This window comes from Aspergillus alliaceus, assembly GCF_009176365.1.
Source record: "Aspergillus alliaceus strain CBS 536.65 unplaced genomic scaffold BDW43scaffold_6, whole genome shotgun sequence".
Lineage (NCBI taxonomy): Eukaryota > Fungi > Ascomycota > Eurotiomycetes > Eurotiales > Aspergillaceae > Aspergillus > Aspergillus alliaceus.
Window position 1 is genome coordinate 559691 of NW_022474689.1, and position 21074 is coordinate 580764.

Consider the following 21074-nt stretch of genomic DNA (forward strand, 5'->3'; position numbering starts at 1 on the left):
TCTGCACGGTATGTTACAAAAGTAGATGAAGGTCACAAGATCTAAGTTTATGCTACACCTATAATACATTAAGAAAAGGGAAAAAAGAAGGAAAACACCTGAACTGCCCTTATGGAACATGAACATCACGCATCCAGTTATGAGCTGAGCAGCATGATGCAAGCTGCCCTAATTCGGTTACCCATTATTGAATTTGGGACACACAACTTCAGCAAGGCTGTGGTCTCTAAGGCACGACTCCAGGACCCAAAATATGTATAATGCAGGTAAAGTCAATTCTATTCACTGGCTAGGAAATGTACATATGGTCTATCTCGCACCCAACAAATTGACAAAAATCAGATCACCTGTTTAAGCAATGTACTTGGTGAGGGCCTGCAGGAGACCGGCGATCCAGTTAAGCTTCTCCTCAGCAGTGCCATCGGTGGGGATGGTGACAGTGGAGGCAGCAGAGCTGGGGGCGGAGGTGGCAGAAGGCTTAACGCTGGTGGTGAAGCCGCTGGAGGCAGCGACGTTATTGCCAGTCTTGGGGGTGGAGGTGACGGTGACGCCGGTAGCAGTGGTGGAAGCAGCGGAAGAGGCGGAAGAGCCAGAAGAGCCAGAGCCAGAGCCAGAGCCGCTCATGGTGAAGTCAATGCAGGACTCGTATGTCTGGTCGATATCCTTGGCGAACCAGTACCACTGGAGGACACAAGCACCAGCCTCAGAGCACTTGTCACCAAGGTCTGAAGGGAGAGTAACGCTGAAGTTCTCGTCGGTGTCCTTGATAGGAGACGAATTTGAGGCGTACTGATCACCGAAGTCCTTGAGGGGCTTACCGATGACGGTGTTCGAGGCGGTATCGACGATGGAGACGTTGGCAGAACCAGTGTGGGGGGCGCGGATTTCAGCATGGAATTTGACGGTCTGACCAGGGGTGTACTGGAAGACATTGTCCTTGTTGTCCTCAAACTTGTAACCCTTGCAGAGCCAGGCATTACACTTGGCGGCATCATAATCGCTCTGGCCCTTGGCAACCTGCAGTTCACCCTGGACGTTTCCGTAGTTGTCGGCCTGCTGGTTGTTGTACATCTGCTGGCCACAAGCTTCCTGGAAGGCAGGACCAGGCATACGGGCCTGGGGCGAGGTAACGAAACCGTGGCCGTGGGCCATGGAGACAAGGCCGGCAAGGGCAAGGATGGTACCAGTCTGCTTCATTTTGAAGGTTGTGAAATTGGTTGGATTCGGGTAAGATCGAGAAAAGTCTGATTTCAGAGAATGGATCGGTATACCAGTATACCTAATTAAATGAATGTATAGAGCGAAAGAACGGGACGGTCACAGACCGGATGGGACAAGAGAGTGTGTAAAGAAGAAGAACAGAATAAACCTGCGTGCTTTTTGGGGAACAAGAAAAAGAACGAGACGAGCCCTCATCTATATATGCGGTCGGTCCATTGATTTTGGCCTGCAGGACATCAGGATTCCATCATGAAACGACTCTAGACACTTCGAAAGGGGACGGTTATCTCCCGAAGCCCTTAGGAATCAATCTCCCCGAGACTCTCCACCGGAGGATGGCGTTGAACCAGGCCATTGTCGAGATGACTTGGCGAAAAGAAATCAATAGTTGGTGGGAGCCGGTGGAACTAGAATTAAAAGTGACGGTATACAAAGCACCTAGTAGTTTCACGTTAATTGATGTGAAACATAACGGTGGCCAGTGGAGATGCTTAGACCAACTCCAGTTGCTTAGTGCCTCAATTAGGGTTTCAGCTTCATTAGCCCGGAAGCTCCATCAGGACGATTAGCATCCCTCTATGCGCTTTGCATAAAATCCGATTGATCAGGACCGGAATCTCGGAGAGGAACTTATAGCAATAGTCCAACATTAGCACCCTCATATAGATTCTGTGCCCCCACTCCCTGAATTAGCCCTGAGTCCCCATAATCATAAAGAAATTCAAGGGTCTTCCAAGCTCGGAGTTCATATCTGAAATGAGGCAAAAGCCTCGTATGAGTACTCCATAGGGGCCAATGAACCCACTATCGTCGTCGGAGCTGACTTGCCGTGTTCTTTTATGATAAGGGCCAAGAGTTGTGCTAATCACCAAGTGATCTGTGCGATACGTGGCTGTGAGAACTAGTCGAAATTGAACAGGCATCGGGGAGAGTCCCTAATAGAGATGATTTTTATTGGTGGTGGGTCGGTTATCCTATTCCTAGGCGTTAGTAGGACTCGTTTGTTATAGCTGCTGAGTCTTTCCCATGGACGTACCTCGGAACTTACAATCATGGCTTGGAACAAAGAACTTGAACGAAAAGATCAACCACAACTTGAAGTGAAATGAGTACATTGGCTGATCTAGTTTGTGTATTTATGAGACGCGGACCAGGAATCAGGTATCGTTTCAGATGCAGTCAAGCCACAAGATATCCAAATAACATTGCTCCGCAAAAGAGGTATCACATCAAGCATAGATATAACTACATTGAAGCATTAGGGAGAGCGTTTAATCATGTCTACGCAACAAAAAGACAGACAAGAGAAAGAAAAATATAAAGGGAAAGGCAGAGACGCTCGATACTCCACAACCCATCATGCGCGCTGGATAGGTCGTTGATACGCTTCGTTCCACGAGTCGTTTGCTGTCCCTTCCATCCGTTGATTCTCAGATGGACCGATAGCAGCAGTGCTGAAGCTATCAGCGAATGGATTCTGTACCTGAAAATCCTCCGATCGATACTCCGACCGGCCCGCACCGTTATTCGCAGAGGGGGAAGCCCTGGTAGCGCTTGACGCTGCTAGGGGCATCGCTGGCGGTATCGGAAGGTTCGGCGTATCCCGCGGTGGAACCGGTGGAGGAACAACACTAGGTGCGCCTGATGCTGCGGTCTCAGATATCGAGGGTGTCTGGCTATCGGACTGTCCGAGGGCTCGACGAGCATGAAGAAGAGCATGCTGATGCTTAGATAGAGACATGGACAGCTCGTCATTCACTTCAATCAAGGTCAAGAGGGTATCCTCATCGGGTGGAGGGTTCGTCGCGTGAATATAGTGCTGGATGGTGCGCGATGCCGACCGACAACGCTCGGAGAATTCCTTGATCAGCTCATTCTCCAGGATCTCTGCGGGAGGCGTCGACTGAACGAACTGCACAAGCAGTTTTGCCGACGTCTTGGCTTCGGTGATACGAGCCGCTAGTTCATCTGGAGGCGGCAACCCTGTGGTCTGGCGCGAACTAAAGTAATCTGCACGAGGTTGCTGTTGTTGCGGTGAAGCTGGGGATGAAACGTGCGACCTCCAAGTGCTCTAGAGTGAGACCGTTAGCTTTATCATATACTGGCCCATCCCCATTGGGAACATACTCCACTATTGGTTCTCCTGAGCTTGGATTTTTCCCTTGCCCACATTTGCAAAAGTGGTGCTAGATCCTCGTCCCATCCACGCTGCATCTCCAGGCTATCCAGAGTCTGCCGAAGGAAGCCTTGTACACTCGGGTCCCTAGCCTGGCGCAGAAGATCCTTTACGGTCGCGACAAACTTGGCATCAATGTTCCGAGTGAAAGTATGCCCGGGGTTATCAACGAGGATGCGAATCAGCATGATTGCATTATATTGTACGTTGGCTGGTGTGGATGATGGGTCGGACAGTAATTTGCGAATGCGATGCGCTGCTTCCCTGGCGGCATTGGGGCTAGACTCGGCGCTTTCGACGATAGCTGGTAGATGGACGAACTCGGAACCTTGCTATATATATTCCTCCGTCAATGATCATCCAAATAATTATAGTCGGAATGAAGATGTCGCTCTCTCACAAGCACTCAGGGGTAGAAAAACGTACAGTGTTGTTTGGCGTTCCTTGGGACTCGCAAAAGACATTCTAGAACATCGCTACAGATCAGTCTAATTCTCCGGAACACGCACCGGGGAAATAAGATTTAAAAACGAACCACTTCTCTTAAAATGATACCCTCGGGAGAATCATCAGGGTATGACGACGAATCCTCCGATGTTGGGCCTGTTTTGATGAGTAACCAACCGATTGGACGATCCGGGGGAAATGGCAACAACATACCGGAACGCTTGCTGAAGGATGTCAGAATGCGCTTCATTATATACCAAAGCACCCAATGTACGGAATATTATGATAGAAAAGAACGAAGAAAAGGGTCCCCAAGCAGAAATGTCACAATAAAAAAAAGAATGGGACGCAAGGAAACAGAAAGTGTCGAGGGTTTGATGGGGGTGGAGGTTGATTGATAAAACAGGAGGGGCGACTAGGCCCGTGTAGGCTTAGTGCTGCTTTAGGCTGCTTGGAGGCAGAAACAGCTCTACTTGACTCGTTTCTAAGGCTGTTACCTATTCTACACCAAGTTGAGATGAGAAAGAAAGTGGCAAATCCGTCCTTGGTGACACGCAAGCCTTGCTCTATCCACTATGGATCCAAATGTGCAACCAATTCATTGGTGCCTGGACTTAGAGGGCAATCCTGCGTCATTCAACGAACGCGTATGCATGTCGACTTTAAAGATCTTACACCAGTCATCTTTCCCATCACTGCACTCACAACAGATGAAAATGATCCGCTGATGGCGCTAAGGTCGGACACATTAATACTGACTTATCGCGATGTTCTGTGGCTGAGAAAACGGTGCATCGCCACTCTTGGCTTCAACCAGGCATCACTCATTGGAGAAAGAGAGAGATATATATATATATACATCCTGTACAATTCATTAACTATGGCCAATTGGAATTCAGAGGTGGAGCACATCCTATCAAGGGAACAGAGGCCTCCCAACCATACTCCGTACCTTAGAAGACCTGGATAAAGTGTTTACGTATAAACCGTTGCACACGCAAGCTACATGTTCATCATTACGGTCGAATCTACGTTCTGCACCTGAAGGTAAGACGTGAACGGATGCATGGCTACATTGGTACAAGCAAGAATCATCGGCGTTCCTCTCGAGCCTCACTAATTTCCATATCCCATTCGTGAAACAACGCTCATCAGCATCCGGAAGTATGAGTGTAAAATGTCTGACTAAGCCTGGACCTAGTTGAGCATCCGATTGCCGCAAAGCCAGGTGGTACTGCCGAAACAAATAATCCTTTCCCGAGAAACCACATAGTAACCGTTAGGAATTGGGGATATGATCAACGCTTTAGGATTTATATTCATGACAAGGGGGAAGAGCCGATGCTTCCGCCCATAAACTCGAGGATTTGCTCAGTTTGTAGAAATTTCTTTTGTATTCCTTCCATGAAAAGGTATTTGTTCCGTACAACAGAAAACTCCGGCTTTCCCATTCATTTTCCGACTACTTCATCCCCCCGACACCCACAAACCGCTTATGCCTGGATGGCACGACGGATCTGGGCACCACGCTGGCGAGAGGAGAGGTGCTCATCACGCTTAACAAGGGGACCCTTCTGGACGGTCTCCTCAGCCTCAGTGAGGATAAGCTCGATGTGGCAAGGGTTGGTCATGTAGGGGTTGATCTAAGACTCGGGTTAGCAAACCAGATCAACGGGGAAGAAAACAGAGAACGTACACGACCGTGAGCACGGTAAGTGCGTCTGCGGCCCTTAGGAGCCTGGTTGACCTGGATGTGCTTGACAACAAGGTTGCCAGTGTCAAGACCCTTGGTGTCGGCGTTGGACTCGGCGTTCTTCAGGAGGTCAATGAGGAACTTGGCGGACTTCTCGGGCCAGCGGGCCTTGCTGACACCGAACTGCTTGCCTGTTAAATTCTGTCAGTGAAAAATTCCGCGCACGTCTGTTGCCAAAAAACATGGTCCGCTCTTCCCCAGCACACGCCCACCCCAGCCATCGCAATATCCAGTATTCCGTCTCTTTTGCTCCCGGTCTCATCGAAAATATCCGTTCATTCCCATAAACCATCTCAGACCATATCCCATCTCACGTAAAAGAAAGATTGTCAGCCACTCACCCTGGGCGCAGCGACCGGTGCTGCCAGCGAACCGGCGGAAGGGGACAGCCTCGAGCTTGTTGGTGACGTTCTCGAGGAAAGTAAGAGCACGCTGAAGCTTCATGCCGTTGATGGCCTGAGCGGTCTCACGGGTGTTCTTGAAGCTGACGCGCAGGTAAGAGCCCCGGGCGCGGGCGCTCTTAGTGGCCGGAATCTCCTGAGCAGCGTAACGGACCTGAAAGACGAAAAAAAATCCTGCATCAGCAAAGCCATATTCCTCTATCTCGAAACGCAATTGATGGTGGTTGGAGTGGATGTGGTGATGGTAGGGTCGAAATATCGGGATGGGCCAGAATGCCTAATCTTGGGATTGACAGAATCGAACATGTTCGGTGCAAGGATAATCTCTTCCACTGGTGATCTTGTGCCCATTCACTTCTTTCCCTCCCGATCATTCGAATCCAAAAACGTCAAATATAACACTCACCATCTTGATGTGGTTGCCGAGCGGGGTGGTCCTCGATGTCGGGTGAGAAGTTTTGTCGCTTTTCTTACGGTCGGCCGCTGGAACTTCGAGATCGCAAGTCTCGTTGTGGTGTGCTTTTTCGCTCTTGGCATTCCCGCTAGGGTTAACCCTTTAGCGAGCCCAAAGCGGATTAGGGCCAGCTCTGTCAGAGGCAAGCCTACACCGCCCGGCAGTACCCATTCAGTCCCTCAGCTCAGTGCCAAGTCTCGACCGCTGTCCTTGGTAATTAGTTGTTGTCTTGTGTTAAACAACGAAGCTACCGCATACTCACCACTCCTACTCATACCTTGTACCAATTGCACACAACTACAACACCTGATATTTCAAAATCCATTAAAGGGGAGAAAAAGAAAACAACTTTAATATTTCATTCCATAAAATAATATCGCATCTAATCTTCTACCAGACATTCTTCTGTTCCGGAACTAACGTGATCAACTTTCCCTTTTCTACAGCTGAGCGCAAGTTGTTCAACACCAACAACTCCATATCCTTCTGCGTCTCATATGTCATGGTTCCAATATGTGGCAGCAACATCACCCGAGGGTTATTCACCAAACCAGCCTCTACGGCGGGCTCGTTTTCATAAACGTCCAACCCAGCCGACAGAACCTATCAACCATTAGACGCTTCTCTTTATAACGACAAAGGGACAATAAACGCTCAACTCACCTTTCCAGAATCCAGCGCAGCAACTAGCGCCTTCTCGTCAATCAGCGCACCACGCGCGGTATTAACAATGACAATCCCATCCTTCATCTTCTGGAATTCCTTCTCGCCGATAATATGACGGGTCGAGGCATTAAGTGCGAGGTTCAAGCTCAGCACATCGGAGCTCGCCAACAACTCATCGAACGACACGTATGTAGCATCGCCCTCGAGCTCTGGCGATAGTCGGGACCGGTTGTGGTATTGGATCTTCATTCCGAAAGCCTTTGCGCGGTTGGCCATTTCCTGCACAAGTCAGCCCATGATCTGGCGCATGGAAACTTTCCCATCAGCTCCTTACCCTGCCGATTCCGCCCATTCCGAGGATTCCCAGCACCTTCCCTTGGGGGTCACGACCCAACGTAGCCTGACCCTGCCACTGACCTGTGATTTCTGCCGTCAACAATCCCACTTTATCCACTGGACTCATGGTGTAGGTACTCACCCGCCCGGAGAGCAGACAGTGGTACGTAGGCCTGTCGCAAAGCGCCGATCATCAAGAAGATGCCCACATCAGCCGTTGCGTGGTTAACAGCGACGGGCGTGCTGGACACGGCGATTCCTACCACAATCATCAGCCATTTCCCCCTCCACACACCGTAGACAGACAAAAGGAATTATACCTTTCTCCGTACATCCCTTAACATCGACATTATCATACCCAGCCCCATTATGACAAATATACTTCAAAGACCCCGGCAAAACAGAAAGCAGCTCCGCATCAAAGGGACCAGTATACTACTCGACTCAGCATGCGCCTCTCTTAACATAAAGAAATTACCCCCTACCTTTGTAGAAGCATTGGACCGATAAATCACCACAACATCATCATACTGGCCCTCCTTGCAATTGCGGATAAAGTTCTCTCTGGTACCCGTGGGAAACTCCTAAAAAATCCCCATCTATATTAGATGCCATTCTCCGTTTCATATCTAGTAGAAGTAGATATTACCTTGAGCGTCAACAGCGACGACAGTTCCTCCCATTCTTTGCGGGCGTGGGTGATCTCGCCGATAAGCAGGGCGGAAGGCATGATATGATGTCAGAGTTGTGGGGGTTTGGGAAGTTGCGTGAATACGTGAAAAAATGTATACAGGGAAGGAGAGAAAGAGTATGGAGGAAGAGTGGAAGGAGAAAGAAATTGATGAGATGAGAGGAAATGATCCAATTCTTGATCTTTTAAGAGTATTCAGGCTTAATTAATTGTGGTTTATCGTGGTTGATTTGATTGATTGTTGGCCCCCAATTCGGGTTGGCGTGGGGTGCTTTTATGGGATGTACTCTGTATTGTATGTATTACTATCGGTATGGATGAGTTGAGATGTGTATATATGTACATACTCCTACAGGGGGCAACGAGGAGAATACCATGAGATTTTACTATGTGGGTGCTCGGTACTTAAGATTTAGAGATTGTGAGTATCATGTATTTTTTATTTTTAATGATATTTCAAGTACAGCGTGAAGCTCATCGGAATTTCCAAAAAAAATTACAACCTGTAATATTCATGACATCGCCTCTCGGCTATTGAACAAAATGGTTCAATAACCGACGCGGAGGAGCTCCGGTCCAACCCCACGTTTAGGCGGAGTCAATGGCCGACAAAAGTCATGCTGAGCATATAATAGCATCGCCATAATGGCGAGCCTTGGATTAAACACTCCTCCCAACTCTCGTACCCCGATATCACAAAATGGCGACCGTCGATGATACCGGTGTCTGCAGGGCACTCGTCCTCCACGGTGCAAAGGACCTCCGACTAGTAAGACCATCTTCAGAACCAGTACTAAAAAAAAAAAGAAACTATATCTAACCATTCTGACTAGGGAACAAAACCTGTTACTGCCCCCACCACCTCTGAAGTGCAAGTCGCCATCCGCGCCACCGGCCTCTGCGGCTCAGACCTCCACTACTATAACCACGGCCGCAATGGCGACTTCGTCGTGCGCGAGCCCTACTGCCTGGGCCACGAGTCCTCCGGCGTGGTAACCGCCATCGGACCCGAGGTCACCAAGCTACAAGTTGGCGATCGGGTCGCGCTCGAAGTCGGCCTGCCCTGCCGCAAATGCACCCTCTGCCGACAAGGCCGCTACAACATCTGCCCCGAAATGAAGTTCCGGAGCAGCGCTAAAATATTCCCCCATCTCGATGGCACTCTTATGGAGCTCACCAACCACCCAGCCGACATGTGCCACAAGCTCCCGGACTCCGTGTCCTACGCTGGAGGCGCCCTCGTCGAGCCCCTAGCCGTCTGTCTCCATGCTGTTCGGCGCTCGCATCCCCCATCCAAGGAGGAGGTGCAACTGGCCGAGTCGGTAGGAGACCAGTCCGCAGCTTTGATCTTTGGCGCTGGCGCCATCGGTCTACTCCTGGCCGGCGCGTTGGGAACGGCGGAGAATTTCTCTAATATCGTTGTGGCTGATATCGACCCGGCACGCTTGGCTATTGCCGAGTCGCTGAATCTTGGTCTCAAGACTGCTCTTATCCCGAAGGCGGACCCTGCCAACCCACCTCCGGCTAAGGATGCTCCTCACGTTGAGCAAACTGCTTATGCGTTACAGAATGCCCAGCGTGTCGCTGCTGTGCTGAAGGAAACTATCAGCTTGACTTCCGGCTTCAGTCGTATCTATGACTGCACGGGTGTACCAGCCTGCGTACAGGCGGGGATATACGCCGCTGCTCCAGGCTCCGTTCTGGTGCAGATTGGCATGGGTAATCCCATCCAGACCCTTCCCGTGGGTGCGGCAGCTCTTAGGGAGGTCGATGTCATCGGTGTGTTCCGGTATGATGGGCATGCGTACCCCGCTGCTATTGCCCTAATGGCAAGCGGTAAGTTCAACCGCGTCGAGGAGCTGGTCGTTACGCATCGGTTGCCGTTAGAAGACGGAGAGAGGGCATTTGCTTTGGCTGGAAAGGGCGTTGATGAGGCCGGACGACCTGTTGTCAAGGTCGTCATCGAGAGTTAAAATTTTGCTGTTTTGGTTGTTTTCGTCCTTTTGAGTAATACCCGCATTTTGGCTTGAGGTCGGTGTGATTGGAGAAGGAAAGAATTATGAAATATCATGAAGAAACGGTGTACAGTAGATGAAACCCATTATGACAGACCTGGAGTGTTAGGCTCAGCTTAGGGTCTGAACTTTCCACTAGTCAAAATGACCACTATGTTTGAACCCTTCAGGGTTCAAACTTCCCCAAGCGCCTTACATAGTATCGCACTGGTTAGGTGACGCACACTACACCTAACATGGAGTGTGCACGTGGAGGGACATAGAATGCATTTGCATCCTTTGTGATGTTAGGCACAAATTTGTTTATTCCAACATATAATAGAGGCACAGTACATGACTTGGTACGTATAGGGTATAAATCCTGTATTATAAAGCTTTCAGCTAAAAAAAAAAAATAGTTCGTGGTGACCTCTTAACTGAATTCATAGCAGCAAATATATATACTATTTCAACCCTCCCCCGAGCAACAAACTTTGACCAGTCATATAACCAGTCGTCACAAGCATAGTCACCACGTTGGCGACTTCGTCTGGAAGGCCCAATCGACCCAAGGGTATACCGGCTGCAACCTCAGGAATGGCCGCGGCGTTGGGTATCATACCGGTTTCACCGATCATGGCGGGCGCAACATCGTTGACACTGATGTTGTATTCAGCTAGCCGGGTTGAGAGATTCTTCATCATTCCTGTCATACCACCCTTGGAAGCGGCATAGTCTGCGCGCGGGTTAGTGAATGTGTGCATTATCATGTGAAGCAGGAGCGATCACGTACGGCATCCGTTGATTCCACCTCCCTGGCCGGCAATCGAGGACATGAACACTATCCGACCCCATCGTTGATATTTCATGTGGTCTACCACGCCCTTCACAAGAACGAAAGAAGCGCGTAGGTTCACACTGACAGTGTAATCGAATTCTTCAAGAGAGATGTCCCAGATCTGTGGGATTCGTTTGCCATATCCGGCGTTGGAGACTAGGATATCTGGCCGCTGGCCATGTTGTTCGTCAATCTCCTCAAACATATGCTGAATTTCATCTGAAGAAGAAACATCCACTTTATGAATGGAAATCCGGAGGCTGTAGCTATCTGAGTGTTTGGACTTGAGTTCCTCGGCGAGAGAAGATGTCGCAGACACATTGGTGGAATATGTCAAGGCAAGATGAACGCCTTTCGCAGCTAGCTGACGAGCACAAGCTGCCCCGATCCTAAACAGTACGATGTTAAGCTCATGATGACTTGTGACAAATCAGACTAGGATAACTTACCCTCCAGAGGCTCCGGTAATGAGTGCCAATCGGCCAAGGATGTCATTATGTTGTTCCATTATATTAAAGATGACCACAAGTGTGCTTCTTGCCTGAGGACAGAAGATTTACAAGTATGGCACAAAGAGGTCCTTCGGTCGGCGTTTCATTCAAGCGGGTCGGAGAGAAGCCCGAACGAGGAGTGGGCTGGCTCATCGCGATCGGCTTCTGGTAAAAACCCCACATCTTCATTCTCCCCGCACTAGCAACGTGGGGGGAGAAACACAGCATTGCAACCATGACGGAGCAACTAGAACAGAAGATTAGTCATATCACTGGACCAATTCGACTGCCCGGCCTGATATGGATCTGGGTTCTGGAACGCATCGAATGCCAGAGTGTTCGTTCCGGGTATTTGGTCTCCAGAGACATAGTCCCCAACGGCTTCAAGATCCAACCACGAGAAATCGTTCGCTGGGCTAAACTGCATGTAACTATTTTGTTCAGGCAAGCGATGGGAGACATTGTTACTCTGAACTTGGAAATCAGTGCTCTGATGGGTTCCTGCAGGTGAAGCAATTGCCGCAGCCTTAGGCCGCCATAAAAGTTCTAGGAGCCGCGAGTAACGCGAGCCAATGTCGTCCGGCCCAGCACTTGCTCGCTTCAGGACATCGGTTGTTCGAGTGACAAGATCGCGTGCTTTGACTTCCTCGCCATTTGTCATAACCCCAAACGACCGGGCCTTTAGCCGAAATTAATCCCTGAAGCCAAGGTGCTAGATGGAAAAGAACCGTACCTTGTATAAGAAAACAGCCGCATAGATACCGTATAGATAGAATCTGAGGGGCATGAAGTGAAGGTGCTTCTCTGGGTGCACCAGGTCAACGAGAATTGTCAAGTAGGCTTTGGCGGCATCCACAGATTCATAGATAAACCTAGCATCTTGCATCGATGCCACTTCTTCGAACGTTGATCTCAGGTGCTCTCTTTGTGACTGATCATCGTTCTTCACCTTCGACACCATTGATTGCGAGATCGCAGCCTGAAATGCAAAAGCGTTAGTATAAAGCCTGAGGTACTCATATGAAAGCTGTAAAGTAGCTTGCATGGGTGTAGAACCTGTAATATGTCAGTGGCAGTGGCTCGCATCTGTTGGAGAAAGGCCACAGCTTACAGGACAGCGAGCCCCAGAGTGATTTCCACCGCAAAATTGCGAGGCGAAAATCGTCCACATATTTTACATAGTCCCCCATAAGCATCATTTGATTACTCGTCCGCATGCCGGAATAAAGCAAATCGTGCACGTTCCCGTAAAGTTGAGTCAAATCCAGAGTCGCCTGGAAAATCTTCGCGTAATCTTCATCCCCATCTTTGATGGGTTGTAAAGAAGGAAAGTCCTGACTGACAAGGCCCGTCATCGGGCCAGGCCCACGGGACCAGAAAGCCCGTCCAATGCGGACAGAGATCAACCGGTCCGAGATGTAGCAGCTGGTCCATGCTAACCGCCTGCGGGCTTCCGTCTCTGTATCTCCCGTGGGATCACCTCGGAAGGATGTTCGATCCAAGCCCAGGAAGTAACCTGACCGTAAGGCTAAACCCACATGCATCCATGCGGCTCGATCCTCCTCTCCACGACCTACTCGCTCAATACGGGGGCGAAGGCCCTGTGGCTCCCACTCGGCAAGTAGAAGAAGGGCCTCCACGGCTTCCACATCACAGTCGGCACCAGCAGCTATCCCAGAGATTAACTCGTGCATGTATTTCGAGCAGTACTCGTGGATCTCCGGTCGTTCGACTAAATCCTTTGATGCGATTGTAAGTACTGCAGTGAGCAGATGCTTCTCATTGGTGGCGAAAGAATCTAGCGCACTGCGGTGAAAGTATTTCCGTGGCACTAGAGGGAGATATGGGTGGAAATTTTCTGCATAGCGAGCAACCAACTGCCATACTGTACCGGGATCCAAGGAACGTGATTGGACTAGCCTGTAAGCCTTGATACCGCTGTTTGATTGGAAGTCGGTTACAGTGCCGTTCTGGAGAGCACTAAACGAGAAGGCACTATGGTTCGTGCGCAGAGAATCGGTGTTTGTCTCCGGGGTAGGGCCGTCGTCGCTTCTTTTGGCAATGCCTGTGAGACACTGCCAAGCGTCAGATGGGTTCCTTGGGACCGACCCAATAGATGCCGTATCCTCATCATCGACCGACATTGATGTAGCAGTCGGGGGATTGGGGGTCACAAAAACAACCGGACCAGGGTAAGAGGTATTTGTAGCCTGGCGGTTGTCTGAAGCGGTTGGGCTGATCGACTCGGTGATAGATTCCCTCCGTCCGGATAGGTTAGTATCCGGGGTGAAGTTCTTCATTTTGTTCTTGCGGATACGGCGACCTCCACGGTTTGAACTGCCCAAAATACATTCGCGACCATCTCGAAGACACCGTTGACACGGTGGTACTCCTGGACTGCTACCACCGTCTCTGTAATCATGAGTTAGCTCGAGACGGGGAAAGCAGACTAAATAAATCAGGATATAAGAGTATCGCAACCTCTCAATAGCTGAACTTACAAATCACACTTCGACTTGCGCTGTCTACAATGCAAACAGGCTCTCGACACGCGCTTCATCAAATGATCGGAGCGAGATTTTGGCCGCGCCACCGGTGTACTTTCCAGATGCGAGGATTGCTCGTCTTGGTCCATTTCTGCTTTTTATAACAGATAAAAATAAATAAAAATAAAAACAACGCAAGAGGAGAGAGACTGAGAGAGAAAATTCCCGACACAAATTTGGAGCTAACACGTCAGAGATGACATTTTGGACGATACAGCGTTGGAGATAGGTCGGCGACACGTCAAGGCACGTTGATAGAACTTGATAGTTACCCTAATGGGCAATCACGATGTCAATTGAGGCCAGGGTCAAGGCGAAGTAGAATGTCAAGCAGTGTTTGGAAAACAGCTCCGCTGTGTTGGAGATCGACCGGTAATTCGTATCTTTGGGGTAGTCTTGAAGGCGCTCGTGCTTTCCCCACACCAAAAGGGTTTATGAATTGAAAATCCGGGTTTAGGTACTCTGCAGCGTGTATGGAAGAACGCACATCGCCCCCAGTCATGCACTGCAAATGATCGAGTTCAACGGCTTACCTGCTAGTAGATTCAGGTGATGGGGGACGTATGAATACTGACGAGTATTGGTGTAACTCACCGGCTATCGCTGCTGCTTTGTGTTTTATTACTTCGTTCCGTACATACACCTGTATTATTATTATAAGAGTGCCTGGGGAAGCAACACCCCTGATGAACACCCTTAAAAGACTAGCCTGAGCAGGTTGGAAGAATTTTGATGGAAGGCGATTCTAAAATGCTTAATCTTTTGCTTTCCCTGCAGATTCAATTAATTTGAAGCTGCTATCCCCTTTTCGGCAACATCCTGTATAGCCAACTACCTCCAAGTTACCAACTACAACAACTACAGTACATATGTATACTGTAGAACCTGTCTGAACAATACCAGAGAGCAATAGCAACCCATAAAATCACATCTGCTTCTCAATAGCTCATGAGCCTATCTGTACTAAAGTCCGTCGGGTTTTTTATTGCTTCGAGGACAACAGGTGCTATGCTACCACGCCAGAACTTGTACCTACAACCACAACAACGGGCAAGCAGGTATTTGACTGTCCTGCCTAGGTTAACCATGCCCGTCGAATATCTAAGTGGTTAGCAATGAATTGCCTACCATGGTGTAAACTTTGGTCTCTCATATGTAATTGAATATAGTTTAGAGATCGGCTGTAACACGTAGTCCTATGACGGTAATAATACAGGGCACGTGCCGTACGGATGCTTGGCAATAATGGTTCAATTACCGACTGCGGGGAATCGGCCTTTGATTCATCGTATCGGGAATAGAAATTTCCGTTTCGGGTAATGACTTCGCTGCCCCGCACGTGGGGGGGCATTTATTATGATGGAAGAGGCCATTGAAATGGCAATTACAGGTTAAAGAGAGATTTCTTACTATACCTTCATCCCATTTGGATTCGAACCGCCAGAGAAAGGAAAATCAAGACGCGAGGCGGATAGCAACCTCGTATCTTTAAGACACTATTTGACATCACAGCAATCACAATGTCGGCAACGGCCCTTTCGCTCTTTTCCTTGAGCGGAAAGACCGCTATTGTCACAGGAGGAACCAGAGGCATTGGGCAGGCAATGGCTTTCGCGCTTGCAGAAGCTGGTGCTGATGTCGTGCTGATTCAGGTACGTGCCTCCGTGACCATCTATCGTACGCCATGTGGATCAATTATATAGGGCACTGTCTAATGGGTGACGAGCAGAGAGACGAATCCAACACATCCACGCGTGACGAGATCATCAATCGCATTGGCCGGAAAGCCTGGATTCACGTGGCAGAGTTATCCAATCGGGACGCAATCAAAGGGGTCATTCCAGCGATAACTAGCCAAGGTCTGAAACCGGAAATACTGCTGAACTGTGCCGGAATCCAAAGAAGGCATCCAAGCGAGAAATTCCCAGATGAGGACTGGGATGAGGTGAGCTTACCCCTTTTCTCCAAGGATCAGATGTTCTTGGTTCCCTCCGGTCCGGACGTAGAAGCTAATTGCGGTTGCTTGGTTACATAGGTGATCCAAGTGAATTTGACTTCCGTTTTTACACTATGTCGGGAATTTGGTGCATATCTGTTGGAACGAGATGCGTCTGAGTTCCCGTCTGGTCGTCGCGGGTCGATCATCAACGTTGCTTCCCTCCTTTCATTCCAGGGTGGCATCACCGTCCCTGCCTACGCAGCCTCCAAGGGAGGTATTTCCCAATTGACCAAGGCACTCTCGAACGAGTGGGTCGCCAAGGGCATTAATGTGAACGCCATCGCTCCCGGATACATTGCGACGGATATGAACGTTGCCCTAATCAATGACTCGAATCGCAACGCGGGTATCATGGCCAGGATTCCGGCTGGCCGATGGGGTAATCCCGATGATTTTAAGGGTGTGGTCGTGTTTTTGGCAAGTCAGGCCAGCAGTTATGTCTCTGGAGAGATCATCTGTGTCGACGGAGGCTGGATGGGACGGTAAACAAGGATGACGGCATGGAATTGAGTTCAAATGTACATACTTTTCGGGACTCAAGCTCCGAAATTGTTCTTAATGACTGATACGGTAGTATCGATTTCGAATTAAGAGAAAGAGAGAGATACCACTCGATCGTTCCTGAACAAACCCATTAGATTTGTCTGATATCAGTGAGCTTGTCAACCACCCATTTTACCGTTGTGTTAGTTAATCTAGTCATGCCACGGTTTTTTTCTTTTTTGGCCATGTTCTGGATATATTACTGGCATGAGCTAGACTCTGATTAATATCTGCCGACAATTTCATGCCCGAGCGCCTAGGGGAAGAAAAACTATTGAATTCTTTTCTTGCTCGGAGTGGGTTCGCTGTATTTAGCCTTATGACCGAACAGTATTTAGGCAATCGAAATAGCGAGATGGGTCTTTCATCTTTCAACGGCATTCTTTTTAGGTGAGAAAAATGGTTTATTAATTGAAAGTTCCGCCTAAGTGGGAATGCAAAGAAAAGGCCAAAAACTTAGGCAATGGCAGGGCAAAAATAGCATTACCCAATATTGGGAGGAAATTAAAAAAGTCTTGGGACCCGTGACCGCCATGTGACAATCTAAACTAGAATTGCCCACTTTCACTCTCTCAACTCCGCCCACTCCAACAAAGCCGGCGAATGCAACCATTGTTTCATTCTGAGGTACCCAAAAATGTCTTGGTTTCCATTGAAGTGCTTCTGCACTCAACGATATACCCTGTATGCCCTCGCAGTGGGTCCTCAAGGTTGCCCTTGTCAGCCAATACGAGGCGAGTCTTTCAATGACACTCGCCCAAACTGAAACAATACACACAAAAAAAAATGACCTGCTTAGATTCGAACACCTCAACTGGCAGTGGCGAGATTAATAGCTGCAAGCTATTGAGGAAGTGGCTGGATGACTTCGCTCGGCGGCTAGAGTTCGCAATCTATGCTATCGATTGGATCCTATCAGTAAGGGTCCGTGGGCCAAACGGAGCACCCCGTTCCTCGATGGTGAATGGACCATTCGCTGAGTCGAAACACCGATCTCCCTCTAATAGACTCCCTGCCGAAATAAGACGATCCTGGATGCTCTCCTTAGCGCTGAGAGAGGAACCACGCCACTTTCGATTGCTAAAAAATTTCACAGGGTCAGTTATTGGCCTTGATTCACTAACCGGCACAATGCAAGCTTAGATCCGCAGTGGTCGTCCTTGTTGCCTTTTAAGGTGAAGATATTCCTAATTGCTGCGCGGATCCCTGATGTCAGACAACCTACTTTCTTTTATCGGCTTCTAGGTTTTATATCTCTTCTTTTTTCGTCCTTCCTTTCCCTATTGCGATATCTTCTGGATTCAGCTGGCTCTGATCGCTGTATTTCAATCCATTCTTTCTTGTTGTCTGTTGATAATGCGCTCGTCTGCGTTTTAATTGCTGTAACGTTGGTCAGGGGTTTTCTCTCTCCTTTATTGTCTCCACCAACTGTTCACGCTGCCGACATTTGGTCCGTTCGTATCTCGTAGCTGAAGAGCTTTGTCTTAGTCAATAGACATCCACTTGTTTCCCTCGCTCTTTTTGGTTTATTTTTACTTATAACATCCGCTCTTTCTGTGTCGTTTGACGCTGAGCGTCGAATTGGCCCCTTGCTGGATTCTTCGGTTTTAGATCATGCATGTAGGAGCGAGGATGCGAGTGAGTAAATCTTGAAGGCTGGTTAGCCGCTGGTGTCAACTGACAAGGTCTTAGGTTTGAATTCACTGAAAATTCCCAAATATCGTTTGTCACTCTCAGATACCATCATCCTTGAAAGGGCCCTTTCTTTCAGTTGGAAACAATTCAATTGTCGGAACAAAACCTCAAAGCGATAGCCTGGTAACACCCGCGAATTGTCATTAAACTAAGAACATTGTTGCATTCATTCGCCCTGCATTGTTCCTTATTCAGGCAATTTGGCGAAACGCTCTCGGTATTTTCAACATCAGTGAACCGGATACCGCATTCCACTCGTTCCCCCGCCATCCAACATTCTTTACTTCGTCATATTCCCATACAAGGGGTCGACAGGATTAGATTTGCCTTCAGACCATCCGCAAGGCTGTAGCACATCCCTGTGAACACTCGTTTCATCTAAACTCACGATAGCATCCGAACTTCAATCACCGCACCCTATTCTAGGCTATAAGGAGCCCTCAACTTTCAATGGATGATCTTCGCCGGCGCATCACTCCGCGAGGCTATGGGTCCAACGAGACGTACGTCTATGAGTTCTCACGAGGATTAGGTGGTGTCAATGTTCCTCGAGATCATATCATCACGCAAATAATTGTCGTCTTCATCCTCGGCCTGGCGTTTATTGTTTTCTGCGGACGAATTGCTCAAATAAGCCATGGTTATCTCCGCCATATCACCTCTTTGACTGCCAGCAGAAGGCAACAGACTTACTGGAGTGTCGAAGAGTCCGCCACATGGACAAATATCAAGAAGCACTTACTATATTCGCCTCTCGGTAGAAAAAGGCACAACCGGGAAATCCAACTTTCTTCTGCTATCAATGTGGGCACCTTGCCTTCCAGGTTCCAAACCATCCTGATCCTATCGTATGTTGCAAGTCAAATCGCTTATTGCGCTATCCTGGACTATAGCGTGAACACGAGAGAAGCCCTTGTGGCTGAGCTGCGGGGACGATCGGGAACATTAGCTATGTTCAATATGGTCCCGCTCTTCATCCTGGCGGGCCGTAACAACCCACTGATCGCAATTTTACATATCAGTTTCGACACATACAATTGTCTCCACCGATGGTTAGGCCGCATTGTCATGATTGAAAGTGTGGTGCACACAATAGCTTGGGCAGTCAATGCAGTCGCTGAAAAGGGGACGTCGGACATGCTTCAGCGCCTATGCGATACTCCTTTCTTCACTTGGGGCTTGGTTGCGACTGTTGCGATGGTATTCCTCTCACTTCATTCTCCCTCGCCGATTCGTCATGCATTCTATGAAACCTTCCTGCATCTTCACCAGCTTGCTGCCTTGTTGGCTTATGTTGGCGTATGGTTACACTTGGATCTCGACAACCTACCCCAGAAACCCTGGGCCATCGCAATCGCCGCAGTCTGGATCTTCGACCGGGTAGCTAGGTTTTTAAGGCTGTTGTACCTTAACATCTCCCCTAGCAAAGGATCCACCAAGCTTGTTGTCGAAGCTCTCCCTGGCGAGGCCTGTAAAGTGACGTTTCACTTGCCCAAGCACGTTCGTATTAACCCTGGGAGCCACGTATATGCTTACATTCCAAGCGTCTCCTTGTGGATGTCCCATCCGTTTTCAGTTGCTTGGGTCGATCCCTGCAGCTCTGTAACGACCACAGCGGGGCCAGAATACTCCTCTAAGAGTCCAGTCTCTACCGGAAGCATGAGTCCATCGCTCCTTGAGAAACAAACGGTGGTTGACCTAGATGAATACATGCGGGAAAGCCAGACGCCAACATCTGTTTCCCTTATCATGGCTGCTCGCCAAGGTATGACTAGAAAGATTTACAACAAAGCGCTCATCGCGCCTGGACAAAAGCTACACATTTCAGGATACATTGAAGGACCGTACCGATCCCACGTTTCTAATATGGGCAGCTACGGCACCGCTGTGCTCTTCTCTGCTGGCGCGGGTATCACCCATCATATGTTATTCTGCCGAGACCTGATCATTCGTGCAACCGAAGGCCGCGTAGCCACGCAAAAAGTCTACCTCGTCTGGTCTGTCCGTAGTACAGACCATCTCGCGTGGGTACAAGAATGGATGGACCAAATCCTCCGCCTCCCCGGTCGCCGCGACATCCTGACCATCAAACTCTTCGTCTCGAAACCCAAGAGCAGCCGTGAGATCGTTTCACCCAGCGCCACCGTGCAAATGTTCCCAGGTCGATGCCGTCCCCACGTCGTCCTGGACGAGGTCATCCCCAACCGCGTCGGAGCTACCATTGTTTCCGTCTGTGGACCCGGCGCATTTGCAGATGAGGTTCGTGCAGCCGCTCGAGATAACATCGGCAAGGGCGCAGTCGTGGATTTCGTCGAGGAGGCCTTCACATGGTAAAAACATTCTCGTCAACTTTACAACAGCTCTACATCACCTTTTGTCTTCTTGTCTAAAATTTTGTCTGTAAATTACTCTTTTTTATCCTGTCACCTTAATCTCCTCCCTCCGGTCTCTCTGTCTGTACCAGACAATCTAGGCGTTTCGGTCGTGGTCCTGTACTTCCGACATAACAATGCATGCTGTGAACAATTCCTCATTGAAAGATGGACTTATATAGAACAACAACGTGCAGAGTTGATTCTCTGCACCCTAACAACGAAGTTATTCTAGAATTTAGCGAAAGCGAAATGAGAAATGCAGCGATCATTTAGATTCTTGCATCAGTTCATATTAGAAATTTTAGGCAACTCTAGCCATAATTGCCTTCTAGGAATGTATATGCAGTCTAACAGAGAAGAGAAATATGCCAACCATACATAGATACATGGTCCCAGAATAAATATGTATAAAAAACATAAGCAAACCAAGGCCAAGGCCTGGAAGCCG

At 48.9% G+C, this 21074-nt stretch overlaps 8 protein-coding genes across 8 annotated transcripts; 3 read left to right on the forward strand and 5 right to left on the reverse strand.

The window, feature by feature from the left end:
* Positions 1-246: 246 nt before the first annotated feature.
* On the reverse strand, positions 247-1553 carry BDW43DRAFT_203100 (lytic polysaccharide monooxygenase). Its single transcript, XM_032039166.1, has one exon. The coding sequence runs from the start codon at positions 1195-1197 to the stop codon at positions 352-354; it is 846 nt and encodes a 281-aa protein (XP_031904101.1). The 5' UTR covers positions 1198-1553; the 3' UTR covers positions 247-351.
* Positions 1554-2578: 1025 nt separating this feature from the next.
* Positions 2579-4055, reverse strand: BDW43DRAFT_297636 (VHS and GAT domain-containing protein; the record flags this gene model as incomplete). The annotated part of the gene is made up of 3 exons (XM_032044427.1): positions 2579-3292; positions 3349-3729; positions 3933-4055. The coding sequence occupies 3 exons, from the start codon at positions 4053-4055 to the stop codon at positions 2579-2581; spliced, it is 1218 nt and encodes a 405-aa protein (XP_031904102.1).
* A 685-nt stretch (positions 4056-4740) lies between these two features.
* Positions 4741-6474, reverse strand: rpl17 (60S ribosomal protein uL22). Its single transcript, XM_032040741.1, has 4 exons — positions 6405-6474; positions 5939-6152; positions 5541-5728; positions 4741-5487 (listed from the first exon to the last, which is right to left on the reverse strand). The coding sequence occupies exons 1-4, from the start codon at positions 6405-6407 to the stop codon at positions 5338-5340; spliced, it is 555 nt and encodes a 184-aa protein (XP_031904103.1). The 5' UTR covers positions 6408-6474; the 3' UTR covers positions 4741-5337.
* BDW43DRAFT_322664 (D-mandelate dehydrogenase-like dehydrogenase) lies at positions 6472-8184 on the reverse strand (the record flags this gene model as incomplete). The annotated part of the gene is made up of 7 exons (XM_032049607.1): positions 6472-7055; positions 7116-7397; positions 7453-7535; positions 7597-7713; positions 7775-7889; positions 7940-8038; positions 8104-8184. The coding sequence occupies 7 exons, from the start codon at positions 8182-8184 to the stop codon at positions 6843-6845; spliced, it is 990 nt and encodes a 329-aa protein (XP_031904104.1). The 3' UTR covers positions 6472-6842.
* Positions 8185-8845: 661 nt separating this feature from the next.
* BDW43DRAFT_297639 (NAD(P)-dependent alcohol dehydrogenase) lies at positions 8846-10118 on the forward strand (the record flags this gene model as incomplete). The annotated part of the gene is made up of 2 exons (XM_032044428.1): positions 8846-8914; positions 8979-10118. 2 exons carry the CDS (start codon positions 8846-8848, stop codon positions 10116-10118), a joined length of 1209 nt encoding a protein of 402 aa, XP_031904105.1.
* A 485-nt stretch (positions 10119-10603) lies between these two features.
* BDW43DRAFT_297640 (uncharacterized protein) lies at positions 10604-14103 on the reverse strand (the record flags this gene model as incomplete). The annotated part of the gene is made up of 7 exons (XM_032044429.1): positions 10604-10875; positions 10933-11366; positions 11427-11513; positions 11789-12147; positions 12202-12524; positions 12580-13880; positions 13970-14103. The coding sequence occupies 7 exons, from the start codon at positions 14101-14103 to the stop codon at positions 10604-10606; spliced, it is 2910 nt and encodes a 969-aa protein (XP_031904106.1).
* A 1187-nt stretch (positions 14104-15290) lies between these two features.
* On the forward strand, positions 15291-16606 carry BDW43DRAFT_203291 (putative 2-deoxy-D-gluconate 3-dehydrogenase). The gene is made up of 3 exons (XM_032039167.1): positions 15291-15666; positions 15744-15959; positions 16050-16606. Exons 1-3 carry the CDS (start codon positions 15535-15537, stop codon positions 16497-16499), a joined length of 798 nt encoding a protein of 265 aa, XP_031904107.1. The 5' UTR covers positions 15291-15534; the 3' UTR covers positions 16500-16606.
* A 2005-nt stretch (positions 16607-18611) lies between these two features.
* Positions 18612-20922, forward strand: BDW43DRAFT_203312 (ferric reductase family protein). Its single transcript, XM_032039168.1, has one exon. It carries the CDS (start codon positions 18702-18704, stop codon positions 20583-20585), a length of 1884 nt encoding a protein of 627 aa, XP_031904108.1. The 5' UTR covers positions 18612-18701; the 3' UTR covers positions 20586-20922.
* Positions 20923-21074: the final 152 nt, after the last annotated feature.

Coding starts and splice junctions, on each gene's coding strand:
- BDW43DRAFT_203100 (XM_032039166.1), bottom strand. CDS start 1,197: ATGAAGCAGACTGGTACCATCCTTGCCCTTGCCGGCCTTGTCTCCATG.
- rpl17 (XM_032040741.1), bottom strand. Junction 5,729..5,938: donor CACCGGTCGCTGCGCCCAGG/GTGAGTGGCTGA, acceptor AGAATTTAACAG/GCAAGCAGTTCGGTGTCAGC. Junction 5,488..5,540: donor CTTACCGTGCTCACGGTCGT/GTACGTTCTCTG, acceptor CCCGAGTCTTAG/ATCAACCCCTACATGACCAA.
- BDW43DRAFT_203291 (XM_032039167.1), top strand. CDS start 15,535: ATGTCGGCAACGGCCCTTTCGCTCTTTTCCTTGAGCGGAAAGACCGCT. Junction 15,667..15,743: donor CTGATGTCGTGCTGATTCAG/GTACGTGCCTCC, acceptor GGTGACGAGCAG/AGAGACGAATCCAACACATC. Junction 15,960..16,049: donor CAGATGAGGACTGGGATGAG/GTGAGCTTACCC, acceptor TTGGTTACATAG/GTGATCCAAGTGAATTTGAC.
- BDW43DRAFT_203312 (XM_032039168.1), top strand. CDS start 18,702: ATGGATGATCTTCGCCGGCGCATCACTCCGCGAGGCTATGGGTCCAAC.